Here is a 15759-nt window from a genome sequence, read left to right on the forward strand (position 1 = left end):
TCACCTGTTGCACAGTTGGAATACGATAATTTGTTTAGAACAGGACACTCCTTTCGAGAAACTAGGTGAAATAAATGTAAAAATGTGTCCTGTCTACAATGGACTGGTACCCTCTCTTCCTTAGATGTGCCACTTTTGTGAGCACAGGACCTGTGTGCCATTCTTATGGGAGGATCCCAAAAGTAAGGCCTCACTGCTCAGATGTTAGAGGGTCAAGGTTTCTCCTAGGGCTACTGTGTGGAAGGCCTGGGCTCTAACCTCATAAAGAATCTGAATGCTTCCTAGCAGGTGAATGAAGCTTTCTGGGACCCCGTTCCCCCTTTTCTTAAGCTTTATGATAAAAGGGTCCTTCAAAGAGCACTGTTGCTATGATACTGCTTTCTGTTCCACTCCTGTTTAACTGTGTCTGTCTGTCTGTCTGTCTGTCTGTCTGTCTATCTGTCTGTCTGTCAGAGGGTAACATGAGGGTAGTCTGTTTTCTCCTTCCATCACATGGGTCCTGGAGACTGAATTCAGGTCATGAGGCTAATAGCAAGCACCTTCACCCACTGAGTCATCTTGCCACGCCTCCCTCCGTAGAATAAATGAAGAGGTGAGCTGGGCAGGGTGATAGACATTTGCAGTCCCAGCACTTGGGAGAATTAGAACTTGAAGACCCTCCTCATCCACACGGTGAGGTCAAGGCCAGCCGAGGCCACATGAGGCCCCTTTTCAAGCTCTAACACCGAAAAGGAGGTACCATCTATACACACGTGCGAGGCCTAATGCTCGCTACTTTATGTAGATGCACGAGTTCTTTTCATTCTTATAGTTATCCTGTTATTAGTCCTGTTGTATAGACCAGGCTTAAATAACTTCAGTAATTTGCCTAGGCTCATACCACCAGACCAATAGTATCAAGCCTTGGACTGCCTCCAATTCCTCTTAGTGTCCCTGCTAGAGTGACTGTCCTCCCTCCTTCTCTCTCCACCTGGGCAGGCATGAACAGTTTCCTCATCTTCGCCAGGAGGATTGATGTTCGCATGGTCTCCTTGGACATCCCTTATTTTGCTGATGTGGTGGTACCCATCAACATGACCATGAAGAACACCATCGCCATTGGAGTGGACCCGCTGGAAGGTGTGTGTGACTCTTGTTCTCATCTATCTTTCTGTGCCTGATCAAAAGCCATCAGTGTCCTTTCTTCCTCCACCTTTGTCTTCTGTTCCTGCTGTCACTGCCATGAGTGGCCCTGCTATGACATCCCCCCACTTGCATCCATTTCCCCTCTGTGCCTGTCCCGGTGTCTCAGGCTCTGAGTCAGTTGTGGGTGCCTCTGTGGGCAGACGGGACCTGGGTTGAATCAAGCCTTCCCTCTCAGGAAAAGTGTACTGGTCTGACAGCACGCTGCACAGGATCAGCCGTGCCAGCCTAGATGGTTCACAGCATGAGGACATCATCACTACAGGTGAGCCTTCCTCCCAACCCGAGGGCCGTCTGTCTGGCTAAAGAGCTGGCAAATAGCCCATCTGCCTTAAGGCAGGAGTCAGTGTGCTTTTCCGACATCCTGCAGGTCTGCAGACCACAGATGGACTTGCAGTGGATGCCATCGGCCGGAAAGTGTACTGGACAGACACGGGAACGAATCGGATTGAAGTTGGCAACCTGGATGGGTCTATGCGGAAAGTGTTGGTGTGGCAGAACCTTGACAGTCCCCGGGCCATTGTATTATACCACGAAATGGGGTGAGAGCTGGCTTTATCACTCTGAGTGGACCAAGCTTAGCTGAGACTATGGATAGGTGAAGGTGTGCGCAGCGGGAAATGTGTCACAGGAGCACTGTGAACCCTGGAGGTCACAAAGGATGACCCCTGAGCCCGGACTGTTCCACTCCCTGGCAGCTTCTTTCATTGTGTCAATGTAGTGTACAGCTTTAAAGCATGAGCCTTGCCATCCATAGACAGGATGCAAGAGCCAGGGGGATCCATCACTTAGCTAAGCGCTTGCCACACAAGCATGAAGACCTGAGCTTGGAACCACAGAACCCAAATAGAAAGCTAGGGGCAGTGATAAGTGTCTATGATCCTAACACTGGAGAGGCAGAAACAGGAGGAGCCCGGAGATTGCTGCCCAGTTAGGCTTGCTGGACCAGTGGGCTCCAGGTTCAGCAAGAGATCCTATGTTAAAAATAATAATAATAATAATAAGGCAGGGAGTTGGAGAGATGGCTCAGCGGTTAAGAGCACTGACTGCTCTTCCAGAGGTCCTGAGTTCAATTCCCAGGTACCACATGGTGGCTCACAAACATCCAAAATGGAATCTGATGCTCTCTTCTGGTGTGTCTGAAGACAGCTGCAGTGCACTCATACATTAAATGAATAAATAAATCTAAGGTAGAAAGTGAGTGAGGACCACCCATCTCTGGTCTCAAGCCTCACATGCACACACACACTGCATGCACACACATGGCAGGCACAAGGATACGCACAGAGACCAAGATTCCAATTCTTCCATGTATAATAGCTTCCTCACTTTGGATGCAATGTTTAAAATCTCTGACCCTTATCCGCTTCCTACCCGATCAAGCGAGGGTGACAGTGAAACGCACACCTTGTCACCCACCCTTTCGAGGATGAGCTAATGTGTGTGAAGTGTTTGGCGCGCCATAGGAACACCACAGTATGTTCGACACACTGCAGGTATTCACAGACTGTGGGAGCTATTAGAATAACCAGCTGCTTCACTTCCTCCATCAGGTACATGTACTGGACAGACTGGGGGGAGAACGCCAAATTAGAGCGTTCTGGAATGGATGGCTCAGACCGTACTGTGCTCATCAACAACAACCTAGGGTGGCCCAATGGACTGACTGTGGACAAGACCAGTTCCCAACTGCTGTGGGCTGATGCCCATACTGAGGTGAGAGCCCTGCCCCTGCTCCCCAGAAGCCTGGGAAGATGGAAGAGAGCTCTTCGGGATCTTCAGTGAAGGACCCTGGTAAAAGTCACCTCCACTCAATCTTCTCCACAGAGAATTGAGGTGGCGGACCTGAATGGTGCCAGTCGGCACACCCTGGTGTCGCCAGTCCAGCACCCGTACGGCCTCACTCTGCTTGACTCCTATATCTACTGGACCGACTGGCAGACCCGCAGCATCCACCGGGCCGACAAGAGTACTGGCGGCAATGTCATCCTGGTGAGGTCCAACCTGCCAGGCCTCATGGACATCCAAGCTGTTGACCGGGCACAGCCACTGGGTGAGAAGATCCTAGGATTTCTGAGTCAGAGCCCCCGGACTTCTGGGGCTATCACGACAGCAGAATATAGCCAGGGCACAGAGTTACTTACAGTCAGAGAAACTTCCTAAGCTCCACTTCTGGGATAAGTCCTTTGTCCCTCTAGGTATGGTGGGTACCCCACAGGTCTATGATGCTGCTACCTCCAAAGACCTCTCAGAGACACTTGCTCTACCTCATTTCTGCCAAACACTAACTCTTGTCACTAAGAGCAGCAAGTAAGAAACTAGGTCCTTTATGAGAGACTGCTAGCCCCCCCAGGCTGGGTGTGAATGCTCTAGCCCCTCAGGCTGAGTGTGAACACTTGATGCTCCTCTCTCACTAGGTTTTAATAAGTGTGGCTCAAGAAATGGCGGCTGCTCCCACCTCTGTTTACCTCAGCCTTCTGGTTTCTCCTGTGCCTGCCCCACTGGCATTCAACTGAAGGGAGACAGGAAGACCTGTGACCCCTCTCCAGAAACCTACCTGCTCTTCTCTAGCCGAGGCTCCATTCGCCGTATCTCACTGGACACTGATGACCACACAGACGTGCATGTTCCTGTTCCTGGGCTCAACAATGTCATCTCCCTAGACTACGACAGTGTGGATGGAAAGGTCTATTACACAGATGTGTTCCTGGATGTTATCAGGTATGAGTGGCACTGGAACCGGCGGGGGACACAGACCTGATCCTGAGCAGTCATGTGTGAGGTTACATTCTCTGTTGACAATAAGCGGTCTGGATGGCTTGGCCGTTTAGACATGGAGTTAGATTTCTGACCACTTCACAGCAGTCTACACTTCCATCGCTTGTTTGCTGGTTTGGTGACTGTAAAGCTACTCAGGGGCCTGAGATTGGAAGGTCGATAGTTAGAGGCTCTCATGGGCAAGGTCCCGTCTCAAAAACACAAGAGCAGAGTTGGTTACCCTGGTTCCCCACCTACAGTCTCAGCACTCAGGAGGCCGAGGCAGGAAAGCCTGAGTTGAAGATCAGCCTGGACAATGTAGCAACCTCCTGTCTCCAAAACAACAGGATGCAGCTCAGAGTGTTTGTGAAGTGTGTGCAAAGCACTGGATTCTCAGCAGAGCTGGTAGTGTGCACTTGAGGCAGAAAGATCACAAGTTCAAGGCCATCTTTGACTATATAATGGGCTAGCTCAAGGCCTGGGCTGCGCTGTGTGAGACTGCATCTCAAAAACGTGTGTGTGTGTGTGTGTGTGTGTGTGTGTGTGTGTGTGTCTGTGTCTGTGTGTGTCTGTGCCTGTGAGTGTATCACAGAAACCTGGTATATTAAACAAACAAACATCATGCCAAGTTGGGAACCTGGATCTTCTACACTAGTGTCAGTCCCTGAGGGGACTCTAAGAACCCCCCTAAGGCAGGTGAAAAGTTAGAAGCTATATTGCTGCGTAGGAACCTTAGCCCAATATTAAGTTTTATATTGCTTTACCTGGATATTTTGAGTGACTTTTTTTTTTTTTTTTGCTTTTATTTTCATCATTCTTTATATTTCTTATTTCAACACAACTCTAGAATATGATATCATGTCAATACGAGAGACTTCCCATGGCAGCAATTCTTACATGGGATATAGAACTCTTTGCCTTTGTCCTCCTGAGAGTGCATTCAGATCTCATGGGTGTGTGCAGTTAGAGAAATCCCCTAGGTGACTACGACGTGATCCTTGTCCCGGGTGCATTAGTTTCTGTTTAAAAGCACAGATCGGTTTTAGCAAACCTTTCTTTTCTGTCTCTGATGTTTTGTTGTTTTTTTGGTTTTTTGGTTTTTTTGCTTTTTCGAGATAGGGTTTCTCTGTGTAGCCCTGGTTGTCCTGGAACTCACTTTGTAGACCAGGCTGGTCTTGAACTCAGAAATCCGCCTGCCTCTGCTTCCTGAGTGCTGGGACTAAAGGCGTGCGCCACCTTCTGTCTCTGTTTCGCTTTGTTCTAGAGACTGAACCCAGGGCCAGTGTTCTACCACTGAACTACATTCTTAGCCCCAATCTACCAGTTTCATAATCACCCCAGGTAGCAATTCTTGTGTCCTCACAGGATATATTAGGAATGACTTAATTTGTCCTATGGCAAACCCCATACATCCAAACCCTCTTGAAGGAAACAATCTGAAGAATTCACTCTCTCATTTATTCTGCCTGTACTGAGCACCTACCTACCATCGCTGGGTACTGAGGAACATACTATATCTGCCTCTATAGAGTTTATAGTGAATCTCAGGGTACGACTTCTGGTTAGTCGAGTTACTCAAGCAACCCTGCATTGTCCCCAAGGCGAGCAGACCTGAACGGCAGCAACATGGAGACTGTTATTGGGCACGGGCTGAAGACCACTGACGGGTTGGCAGTGGACTGGGTTGCCAGAAACCTGTACTGGACGGATACAGGCCGAAATACCATCGAAGCATCTCGGCTAGATGGATCCTGTCGCAAAGTGCTAATCAACAACAGTCTAGACGAGCCCCGGGCCATTGCTGTTTTCCCCAGAAAAGGGTAAGTTCATATCTAGGAGGAAAGAGTCCCCGTCTAAAAGGGACTGGTAGAAAAGCAGCTCCCAGGAGGTGCTCACAGATTAATGGATGGGTGGTAGCCGCTATATCCTGCCAACCTCTTCGTGACAATGACGCTATTGTATCTTAGGTACCTCTTCTGGACAGACTGGGGCCACATTGCCAAGATTGAACGGGCAAACCTGGATGGCTCTGAGAGGAAGGTCCTCATCAACACAGACCTAGGCTGGCCCAATGGCCTTACCTTGGACTATGATACCCGTAGGTGAGGACCCTGTCCCAGACAGCTGCCTGGAAATGGAGGGAGGGCCAAGGAGAGAACAGAGATTGGCATGGGGGAAGAGAAAAGCTGGAAAACACCTGGACAGATGAGGAAGAGGACACGGGGAAAAGGGTGAGACAGAGCAGTCAGCACTGCTGAATCCAGTCCTGGGCCTTCAGTGGCTTCGGTCTCTTTGGTTTACAAGTTCCGAGGACCATCAGTGGACAGAATGTGTCCTATTTTCCACATCCATTTAGGGTCTTAGATTTGTGGCTTACCTGCAGAAGCAATAGGCTCTGGGATTGGCAATTTCTCCTCTAGATTAAGAGAAAAAGGGGGAGGGGAGGGCAGAGGAGGGTGACTTCCTCAGAGAAGGGTGACTTCCCGTTCCTGCCCCCAGAGGAAAAGAATTAAGGTCAGGTCACCTGGAGAGTTGGTAGGGCGACCTCTTCTTTTAACCTTGGTTAGGGCCACATGACCTTTATGAACCCTTTCTGAAGACCATTTATAAAACTGTGGGCTTAGATTTCTGGGTAGGTCCCAAAGGGTGATCAAGTTGCCAAAGAAAAGGCTGTGGGTGGTCCTAGATTCTCTGTGTCCCCACAGGGCACCTTCAGCCTCCACTGTGGGGGCTCATGGTGGCCTCTCATCAGGAGTGTTTCCTGACTGCGAGGCACCTGCCGGTCAGCTCAGGGAGGAACAAGAAGCTCCTATGGGGATGAGCCATCTGCCCCCCTTCTCTTTCTCTTCACAGGATCTATTGGGTAGATGCACATCTGGATCGGATTGAGAGTGCTGACCTCAATGGGAAGCTGAGGCAGGTCTTGGTCAGCCATGTGTCCCACCCCTTTGCCCTCACACAGGTACTGGCTCAGGAGAGAGGTAACTAGACCTCCCTGACTAGGATGTTTCCCGGGGATCCTAAGACACTAAGAGAGCACTCTGCTATCCTGGCCCAGCGCTTCCGTGCTCTATCATTTGAAGGCCTGGCTCTCAAAAAGAGGTGCCCAGACCCAGCTGGGGAACTTGTTAGAACACAAGTGCCAGGGCCCGGGCTATAGAGAAGTCGCTCTGTGATGACTGAGCCCAGGAACACGGCATTTTGATAAGTCCCCCGGGTGAATCTACTGCTGTGCCTTTAGCTCACTTAGTTAAAGTTTGTGAGAATGGCTAAAAGTGAGAGATTTGATGTGGCCAGCTATTTGGTAAGTGTTTGCATGCCTTCACAAGGACGCAGGGCCTCTGTAGGCTGTAGTTACCTATAAAACAAGTTGGTTTAATAATGACATGCACTTGAAGTATGCACTAGTGTCAGCATAGGACGTGGCCCTCTGCAAACACTAGACGCACTGTGTTAATTGCTTACTGACAAGAGCTAATTAAGGAAGGGAAGGTTTATTCTGGCTCACAGTTCAGATATTCAGTCCATCATAACAGAGAAGACATGACGGCAGGAGCAGGAAGCAGTGGTCACAGTGTACTGCAGTCAGGAGGCAGACATTGGTGCGTGCTATGCCTGGCTACCTCTCCCCTTTTTAGTCCCATCCAGGACTGCAGCCTGCTTACATTCAGAGTGAGTCTTCTCACCTTAATTAACTTACTCTAGCAACCACTCTGGCATGCCTTGAAGTTTGTTTCCATGATGATCTCTAAATCCCATCAACTTGACATTCACAATTAACCACCAAGTTGGTGAGGTGGCTTATAGGTCTCTGAGTTCAAGGATAGGCTGGTCTGGCTTGGCAGGGGATCCTTAGCAAGACTCTGTCTCAAGTTAAAACAGAGATCAACCATCACAAGCAACTAGTTCAATTATTCCTAGCCTTATCTTGGATAGTTCAACACAACAGGTAACCTGAGGGAACTGTGTGGCAGTGATGGGTGTAATTCCAGCAATTCAAGGTTATCCTTACTACATAGCTAGTTTGATGCTAGCCTGGGCTATATGAGACCATGTCTCAAAAAGAAAGAAAGAAAGAAAGAAAGAAAGAAAGAAAGAAAGAAAGAAAGAAAGAAAGAAAGAAAGAAAGAAAGAAGAGAAAGAAAGAAAAAAGAAAGAAAAAAAGAAAAGGAAAGGAAAAGAAAAGAAAGGAAAGGAAAAGAAAGAAAGAAAAGAAAGAAAGGGAGAGAAAAAGAAAAGAAGAGAGAAAAGAAAGAAAAAAGAAAAGAAAAGAATTTGGGATAAGATAATGAACACTGAGTCTAAAACAGATTCTCAGACACTGAGTTCTCCCTGCTTGACAAGCGTCACCATTTTTTTTTATTTATTTTTTTAATGCTGGGAATTGAACCTGTAACCCTCTGCCACAGAACTACATCCTCAACCCTGTACTGTGTATTTAATGTTTACCCACCACAAAGGGTTTGTCTGAATTTACCTGGCAATAGGCTAACGCAGAATATATTTTCTCAATCTACAAATGTCTCCCAGAATTTCTAACATTCTACCACTGAGGAGGAAAAGAATAATACTTTCATTTCCCCTCTCAACCTTGGCTGAGAAGAATGTCACTTCCAGGACATTGTCAGGAAGGTGTCCATGTAAATAAGCAGACAATGGAAATCAGGGTTTTGAACAAAAAAGGCCCATATGGCAAAGGCTGAAATGAACCTCTGGATTCCTGTTTGCTGGGTAGTGAGCTATTCTCTCATTTGACTGAGAACTGAGTGCGGGTGATACAGACTCGGAGATGAATCAAGCACATTTTTTTTTTAATTTAAATTTTTAAAAACTTTTTATTGGTTCTCCGTGAATTTCACATCATGCACCCCAATCCCACTCATCTCCCCATCTCCTCGTACCTGCCCTCCACCCTTCCACTCTTCCACAAAAGAGGAAAGGAATCGGTAGTGTATCACGGCTGTGCACATTCACGTTCTTGATGAAGTAACTTGGACTGGAGGCATATGGCTGTAACTCTAGCACTTGGGAGGAAGAGGCAATAGGTACTGAGTGTGAGGCTTACCTGAGCTACACAGTGAGTTCCAGGTTAACTTGTGCTACATAGCAAGACTGTCTCAAACAACAACAACAACAACAACAAGTTAGGCATTGTGAGGTTATGTCTATGATTCTAGCACTTGGGAGGTGGAGACAGGAGGGTTACGACTTCAGAGCCATCATCAGCTACATAGTAAATTTGAGACCAATCTAGGCTACGTGAGAGCTCAATAAACAAAAACAAAGAATATAAACAATCAAACAAAACAACAATGAGGACAAGTACCCGAGTAGGGCAGAACAGATAGAGATGCAACCAAGCCACTTCTGGGTGTCTAAGCTGCGTGTGAGCAACTGCTTGTTGCAGAACAACACAGAGGCCTTCATTAATGTGCTCTATAGGCCTGGAGTGATTTCCTTTGTGATATCTGGGGGTGCATAGCTTCATTCAGGAAATCAGTCGCAGAAGGCACTTCAGCCGTGGGATAGCGCATACTGAGGCACAGAGGTGAAACTGGGGTCTGACTGCTGAATACCTCTTCTTTCGGGTTCCCTATCGAGTAGCAGGACAGGTGGATCTACTGGACAGACTGGCAGACCAAATCCATCCAGCGTGTCGACAAATACTCGGGCCGCAACAAGGAGACAGTGCTGGCCAACGTGGAGGGGCTCATGGATATCATCGTGGTGTCCCCTCAGCGGCAGACAGGTGGGCCACTAGGAGCTGAGCCCCTTTCCTCACAGTTGGTGGGCCTGGCTCTGATCATCCCAAGGGCTGTTAGTGGCCAACATAATTAGAGCCACAAGGAAAGCTTTGGGCTTGTGTTTCATGGTGATTAGGCTTTTGCATCCTTTGTGTTTATCCCTTCCTGCCCTATTGTCATGGGGTGAGATAGCATTCATTCCCTTTTGAAAAGTGTGAGACTGGGAGACCCTATTCTGTCTTAGACCAGACACGTCTGCTTTGCCTTCAGGGACCAATGCCTGTGGTGTGAACAATGGTGGCTGTACCCACCTCTGCTTTGCCAGAGCCTCTGACTTTGTGTGCGCCTGTCCTGATGAGCCGGATGGTCATCCCTGCTCCCTTGGTGAGTTGGATAGACTAGCTTATTGGAACCACAGAGCCCTTGGAAAGGGAGGGGACAGCAACCTCAACCGTGTCCTTTTAGGGAGTATCATGGTGGCATAATGTAAATGAGCAGTATTCTTGGGCTTCGTGATGATGCTCAGGTCTGGCTTTGTCTGGCCCCTGGCATTTCCTAGAACAGAAGTCTAGACTCCCGATGTCTTGCTGGGGATCACCAGATCCTCATTTCTATTCCTAATATTTGTGAGCCACCATCTTTTTCTAGAATCAGTAATAGTAAATCCAAATCTCTTTTAAATTTATAGCAATAAATGGGGGTACCAGAGGTTAGGGCATCTGAAAGATTCTGTCAAGACTTCTACTCTTGAACTATGTATAGGTTTCTAGCACCCCATTTCAACCCTCTTTTCTCTCCAGTACCTGGCCTCATGCCTCCTGCTCCCAAAGCTACCAGCATGAATGAGAAGAGCCCAGTGCTACCCAACACGCTGCCCACCACCTTACATTCTTCTACCACCAAGACCTTTCTGGAGGGGGCAGAAGGAAGGTAAGTAGGGTCAATACAGGATTGAGGGTCTGGATTCAGATCACCATGCCCTCCTGGTAGGAAAGTATTGTCCCAGCTTCATAATCTGGCAGATGGGAGATGCATCATCCCATCATTAACCAGTCACTATTAGGGGGGACACAGGGTGCCTTTTTTTTTTTTTTTTTTTTGGTTTTTCGAGACAGGGTTTCTCTGTGTAGCCCTGGCTGTCCTGGAACTCACTTTGTAGACCAGGCTGGCCTTGAACTCAGATATCCGCCTGCCTCTGCCTCTGCCTCCCAAATGCCGGGATTAAAGGTGTGTGCCACCACACCCAGCTCCACGGGGTGCTTTTTAAATGTAGATTGCTGCAAATGAATCCCTTAAATTGTGTATGTGTGTGTGTGAGTGCGTGCATGCGCGTGCACTCATGCTCATGTGTTCTCAAGAGCACACACACATAGCCACGTGTAGAAGACAGGAGGATAACAGTATTCTCTACTTCTATTCCCTTAGACAGGGTCTCTCACTGAACCTGGAGCTTACTGTATTTTGGGCTCAGCTGGTGGCCAGTGATTTTCCTGTCTGTGTCCCCCCTTGGTAGGGTCATAGGCACAGTTTTTTACATGGATCTTCATCCTTGCACATCAAGTGCTCTCATTCACGGAACCATCTCCTGGACCCTGCTGCTCTTTTCATCTCTGAGAGCAAGAGGCTTAAAAGCAGCTTTCTACAGGAAGCAGTAGGGAGGAGGCTCCTTCCTGTGTTCCGTCTGTCCATCTGCCTTTGCTCTCATGTCACCAGTGTAGTATTAGGGTTTTGTCCTAGTAGAAACCCCTGACTAAGATTAAATATTTAATACAACACTAAAGTAGTATCTGCATTATAACTTTATAACTTAAGTGTGATAGCTTTAGCTTATAACAATCCCAGGGCTCAAATAAAATACACATATATGCATGTGCACACAATACACACAAACACATACACGTATCATCAAATATGCGAATATAACCATATACAGTCTTCAAAGCAAGCATAAAATATATTTCATTAACTTTGATGCACTGGCAACTATAGTTTAAAAAGTCATTGAGCTGAAAGCAGAAACAATGACTTCAAAATAAGTACTTTAAGATCAGTGTCTCCAAAGTGCCAAGATTTGCACATGGTCACATGCAAATGCTATGGGCTCTGAGGCATTTTGTGTAGTTTGTAAAGAAAACAAGCATCCATGTATGAACATGTGCCTTTCTGAATAACTTTGAAATATTAGCCATCATCTTTACTTTTTTTTTAGATATAGTATCTTTTTTATTTAGCATTTTTATTTATTATTATTTTCTTTATTTACATTTCAAATGCTATCCTGAAAGTTCCCTATACCCCCCATCTTTACTTTTTTTTAAAGATTTTATTTATTTATTTTATGTATATGGTACACTGTAGCTGTCTTCAGACATACCAGATGAGAGCATTGGATCCCATTACAGATGGTTGTGAGCCATCATGTGGTTGCTGGGAATTGAACTCAGGACTCTGGAAGAGCAGTCAGTGCTCTTAACCTCTGAGCCATCTCTCCAGCCCAACCATCATCTTTGTTTTCATCTTAAATTTTCTTTAGTTGTTTTCACCACGCTGAAGTGTGAACTCCGCACACGCTAGGCACGCAATCTACTGCTGAGCTGTGCTCCTAGTCCCTAGTTTGATTTGGGAGACATCTGGACCCTCCTCAGACATTTCTTCCTGGGTGTGTATATGCACATTCCTATGTGCATGTGGAGGCCAGGGCTCGGTGTGGAGTGTCTTCCTCAGTTGCTTCCCATGTTATTTTTTGAGACAGGGTCTCTCCCTAACCTTAGAGCTCACCACTTGTCTAAGTTGACTAGCCAGCAAGCAGGTGTTTGCAACCAGCTTTTCCTGTGGGTGCTGGGGCTCCGAACCCAGATCCTCATGTTTTCCTGACAAGAATCCAGTGAATCATCTCCTCGAGCCCTCTGTTTTTTTAATGCTCATAGAAATCTGCCCCCTGTTAGTTCCTTATAGCCTGTGGTAATACGTGTTTTGACTACTTAAGTATGTTAGTTGGAATATAATTTAAAAAACAATCCCGCAGGACTAAGCAGAACATACGTGCTAAAAGAAAAACATCTTCTCTAGTCTTCTCTATTCTTTCTCCAAGTTAATTTTCATGTACTTTTGTCCTACACCTAAAGAAACAAAAGTAACAATCATAATTAGCATTTCTTTTATTTTTTACTTATTTTCTGACAAGTCCATAACATTTACATAGATCCTATTCACCCCACCTCTCAGAATTACACCCGGATTTTTTTTCCCCATATAGGGGCACTATGTAGCTTAGGGTGTCCTCACTCAGGGACCTCCAAGTGCTGGGATAACAGCTGTTCGCCATGCCCACTTTCCTCAAACCTTTCCCAGTGGAGTTCTAGTTCCGATCCCTGTTACCTTGGTTTCAGGTGCTCTTCTGTTGTGTATATATGGCTTTTCTCCAGCCGGTTGGGAGGTATCTCCAATTGCTTGCCGTAATATGCCAGAGTGACCTTCTGAGTGTTGCAAGTGCACCAGCTGTGCACTCCCTCTGGGTGTCTTGCTTAGTCCCTTGTGAAAGAATGGAGGGAGGAAAAACAATTTTTTTAACCTTATGATAACCAGTCAGATTTGTGATAACCGGTCAGATTTATGATAACCGGTCAGATTTGTGATAACCGGTCAGATTTCCCATTAATTCTTGGAGTAGAAAGAAGATTTGAATTGGCATCCTTAGAACTCTGTCTAGCTCACTCTAAAACTGCTACTTCTAAAGGTATATAACTGAGAACATATTTAAACATGACACAGCAGCTGGAAAACACTGGTTTCTCTTGTCACTCCCTCTCTCCATTCTCTCTCTCTCTCTCTCTCTCTCTCTCTCTCTCTCTCTCCCTACCTACCTCCCTCCCTCAATTTTTTTTTAAACAGGGTCTCACTATCCTGGAACTCATTCCGTAGATCAGACTGGCCTCGGATTCACAGAGATCCATCTATTTCTGCCTCCCAAGTGCCAGGATTAAAGACCTACACCACTATGCCTGGTTTAATCCATGATCTTTTATTTTTTGGAGGCACATATCCCAGCACACGTAGAGGTGAAAGGACAAGATGTAGGACTTGGTCTTTCAGGTCTGAAAGCCCTATTCACAGCCCTTTCCTCCTTCCTGGAAGAGGGTGAGGACCTCTTGCATCCAAGAAGGCTTCATGTCTCTTTCTCATGCCCCACAGATGCTCTGAAAGGGATGCCCAGCTGGGCCTCTGTGCACATTCCAATGAAGCCGTACCTGCTGCTCCAGGTAGGTCCTAAGAATAGAACTGTTTTAGAAACGAAGACCCTTCTGTTTATCTGTTTTTGGAACAGGCTATTTATTAGCACTGGCCTCAATCAAATTCTTCAATTTCCTGCCCCTTGTCTCCCAAGTACTGAGAGCAAGATATGGATACGCCACCATTTTATATGGGTTTAAGTCTCCACTTACTTCTTTCCTAGTTTTTGTGAGGAGTCTTATAGTGCAGGCAAACTCTTTTCATTGACTAAGTCCACAGAAATAATAATTCCAAGAGTCACCACTTGGGTAGACGCTAGAAGGTGGTCTTCAGTCCTTACCAGCGCTCCTCCTTTCTCCTAGGTGAAGGACTGCATGTCAGTTACGCCGTCGGTGGGCTCCTCAGTACCCTGCTGATTTTGTTGGTGATCGCAGCTTTGATGCTATACAGGTAACCTCAGCTCTGCTGCAGGAGTGACATGGGCTCTGGCTGCTGTTAGCCTGTCTGGGCTCTCCTGAAGTTCCACAGTATGCTGAATATACTTGCATGCAGCTTAGTGTCGCCTGTGCTCTCCTCACAGTTTCCTGACTAGATGACTGGCTTTTTCCATACCTCTCTCTCCCTCAAACCACTGGAATGGGAGATGGTCTTCCCGTCACACCAACACAACCTTTTACCTCAGAGTGGTTGACACAGCATTGCTCCCTAGAAATCACTTTGAGAAGACACAATGAATTCAATTTAGGATCTTTTTACTTGCCTTTTCTTCCCCGTATGTTAAACATTGCAAATAATAGCAAAAAATCTGAAAATAAATAAATAATACTACTCCTTTTTTTTTTTTTTTTTTTTTTTTTTTTTTTTTTTTTTTTTTTTTTTTTTTTTTTTTTTTTTTTTTTGAGACAGGATTTCTCTGTGTAGTCCTGGCTGTCCTGGAACTCACTTTGTAGACCAGGCTGGCCTCAAACTCAAAAATCTGCCTGCCTCTGCCTCTGCCTCCCAAGTGCTGGGATTAAAGGCGTGAGCTACCGCATCCGACTAACACTTGTCTTTTAATGGGAAAGTATCAATGCCCTAACCTGGTATCTAGAGTTTCTTGCTGTAATGAAACACCATGGCCAAAAACTTGGGGAGGAAGGGGTTTATTTTTGATTCTCCATTACTGATATCATAAAGGGAAGTCAGGGCAGGAACCTGGGAGCAGGAACCAATGCAGAGGCCATGGAGGGGAGCCGCTTACTGGCTTAGTCCTCATGGCATGCTAAGTCTTTTTGTTTGTTTTTTATTTTCCTGAGACAGGGTTTCTCTGTAGCCCTGGCTGTCCTAGAACTCTCTCTGTAGAGCAGGCTGGCCTCGAACTCAGGGATCCATCTGTCTCTGCCTCCTGAATGCTGGGGTTAAAGATACACACCACCACACCCAGCATTCTATAAAAACCCAGATCACCATTCTACGGGAGTCCCCACCCACAGTGGGCTGGACCTTCCTACATCAACCACTAATTAAGAAAATACCATACCTGCTTGCCTGCTTACAGATCAATCTTAGAGACCAGTATGGATCTCAACCCTTCTACTGCTACGACCCTTTAATGCAGTTTCTCATGTGTGGAGACCTCAACCATAAAATTATATTGTTGCTATTTCATAACTGCAATTTTGCTATTATTTCTGTTATGAATCTTTTATTTTTATTTTATTTATTTATTTATTTATTTATTTGGGTTTTTTTGAGACGGGGTTTCTCTGTATAGCCCTGGCTGTCCTGGAACTCACTCTGTAGGCCAGGCTGGCCTCGAACTCAGAAATCCACCTGCCTCTGCCTCCTGAGTGCTGGGATTAAAGGC

At 46.4% G+C, this 15759-nt stretch overlaps 1 protein-coding gene across 1 annotated transcript in view; it reads left to right on the plus strand.

Annotated features, from left to right (window-relative positions):
- Window positions 1-15759, plus strand: part of Lrp4 (LDL receptor related protein 4) — a 55066-nt gene that overhangs the window by 32615 nt on the left and 6692 nt on the right. Inside the window, exons 23-36 of the mRNA XM_021192386.1 lie at window positions 979-1119; window positions 1361-1447; window positions 1553-1724; window positions 2736-2898; window positions 3010-3235; window positions 3600-3903; window positions 5541-5759; window positions 5907-6041; window positions 6793-6901; window positions 9544-9688; window positions 9954-10067; window positions 10484-10613; window positions 13875-13942; window positions 14276-14363. Of these exons, the coding sequence (XP_021048045.1) occupies window positions 979-1119; window positions 1361-1447; window positions 1553-1724; window positions 2736-2898; window positions 3010-3235; window positions 3600-3903; window positions 5541-5759; window positions 5907-6041; window positions 6793-6901; window positions 9544-9688; window positions 9954-10067; window positions 10484-10613; window positions 13875-13942; window positions 14276-14363 (2101 nt within the window). The remainder of the gene's footprint in view (window positions 1-978; window positions 1120-1360; window positions 1448-1552; window positions 1725-2735; window positions 2899-3009; window positions 3236-3599; window positions 3904-5540; window positions 5760-5906; window positions 6042-6792; window positions 6902-9543; window positions 9689-9953; window positions 10068-10483; window positions 10614-13874; window positions 13943-14275; window positions 14364-15759) is intronic.

Source organism: Mus pahari, chromosome 3, assembly GCF_900095145.1.
Source record: "Mus pahari chromosome 3, PAHARI_EIJ_v1.1, whole genome shotgun sequence".
Lineage (NCBI taxonomy): Eukaryota > Metazoa > Chordata > Mammalia > Rodentia > Muridae > Mus > Mus pahari.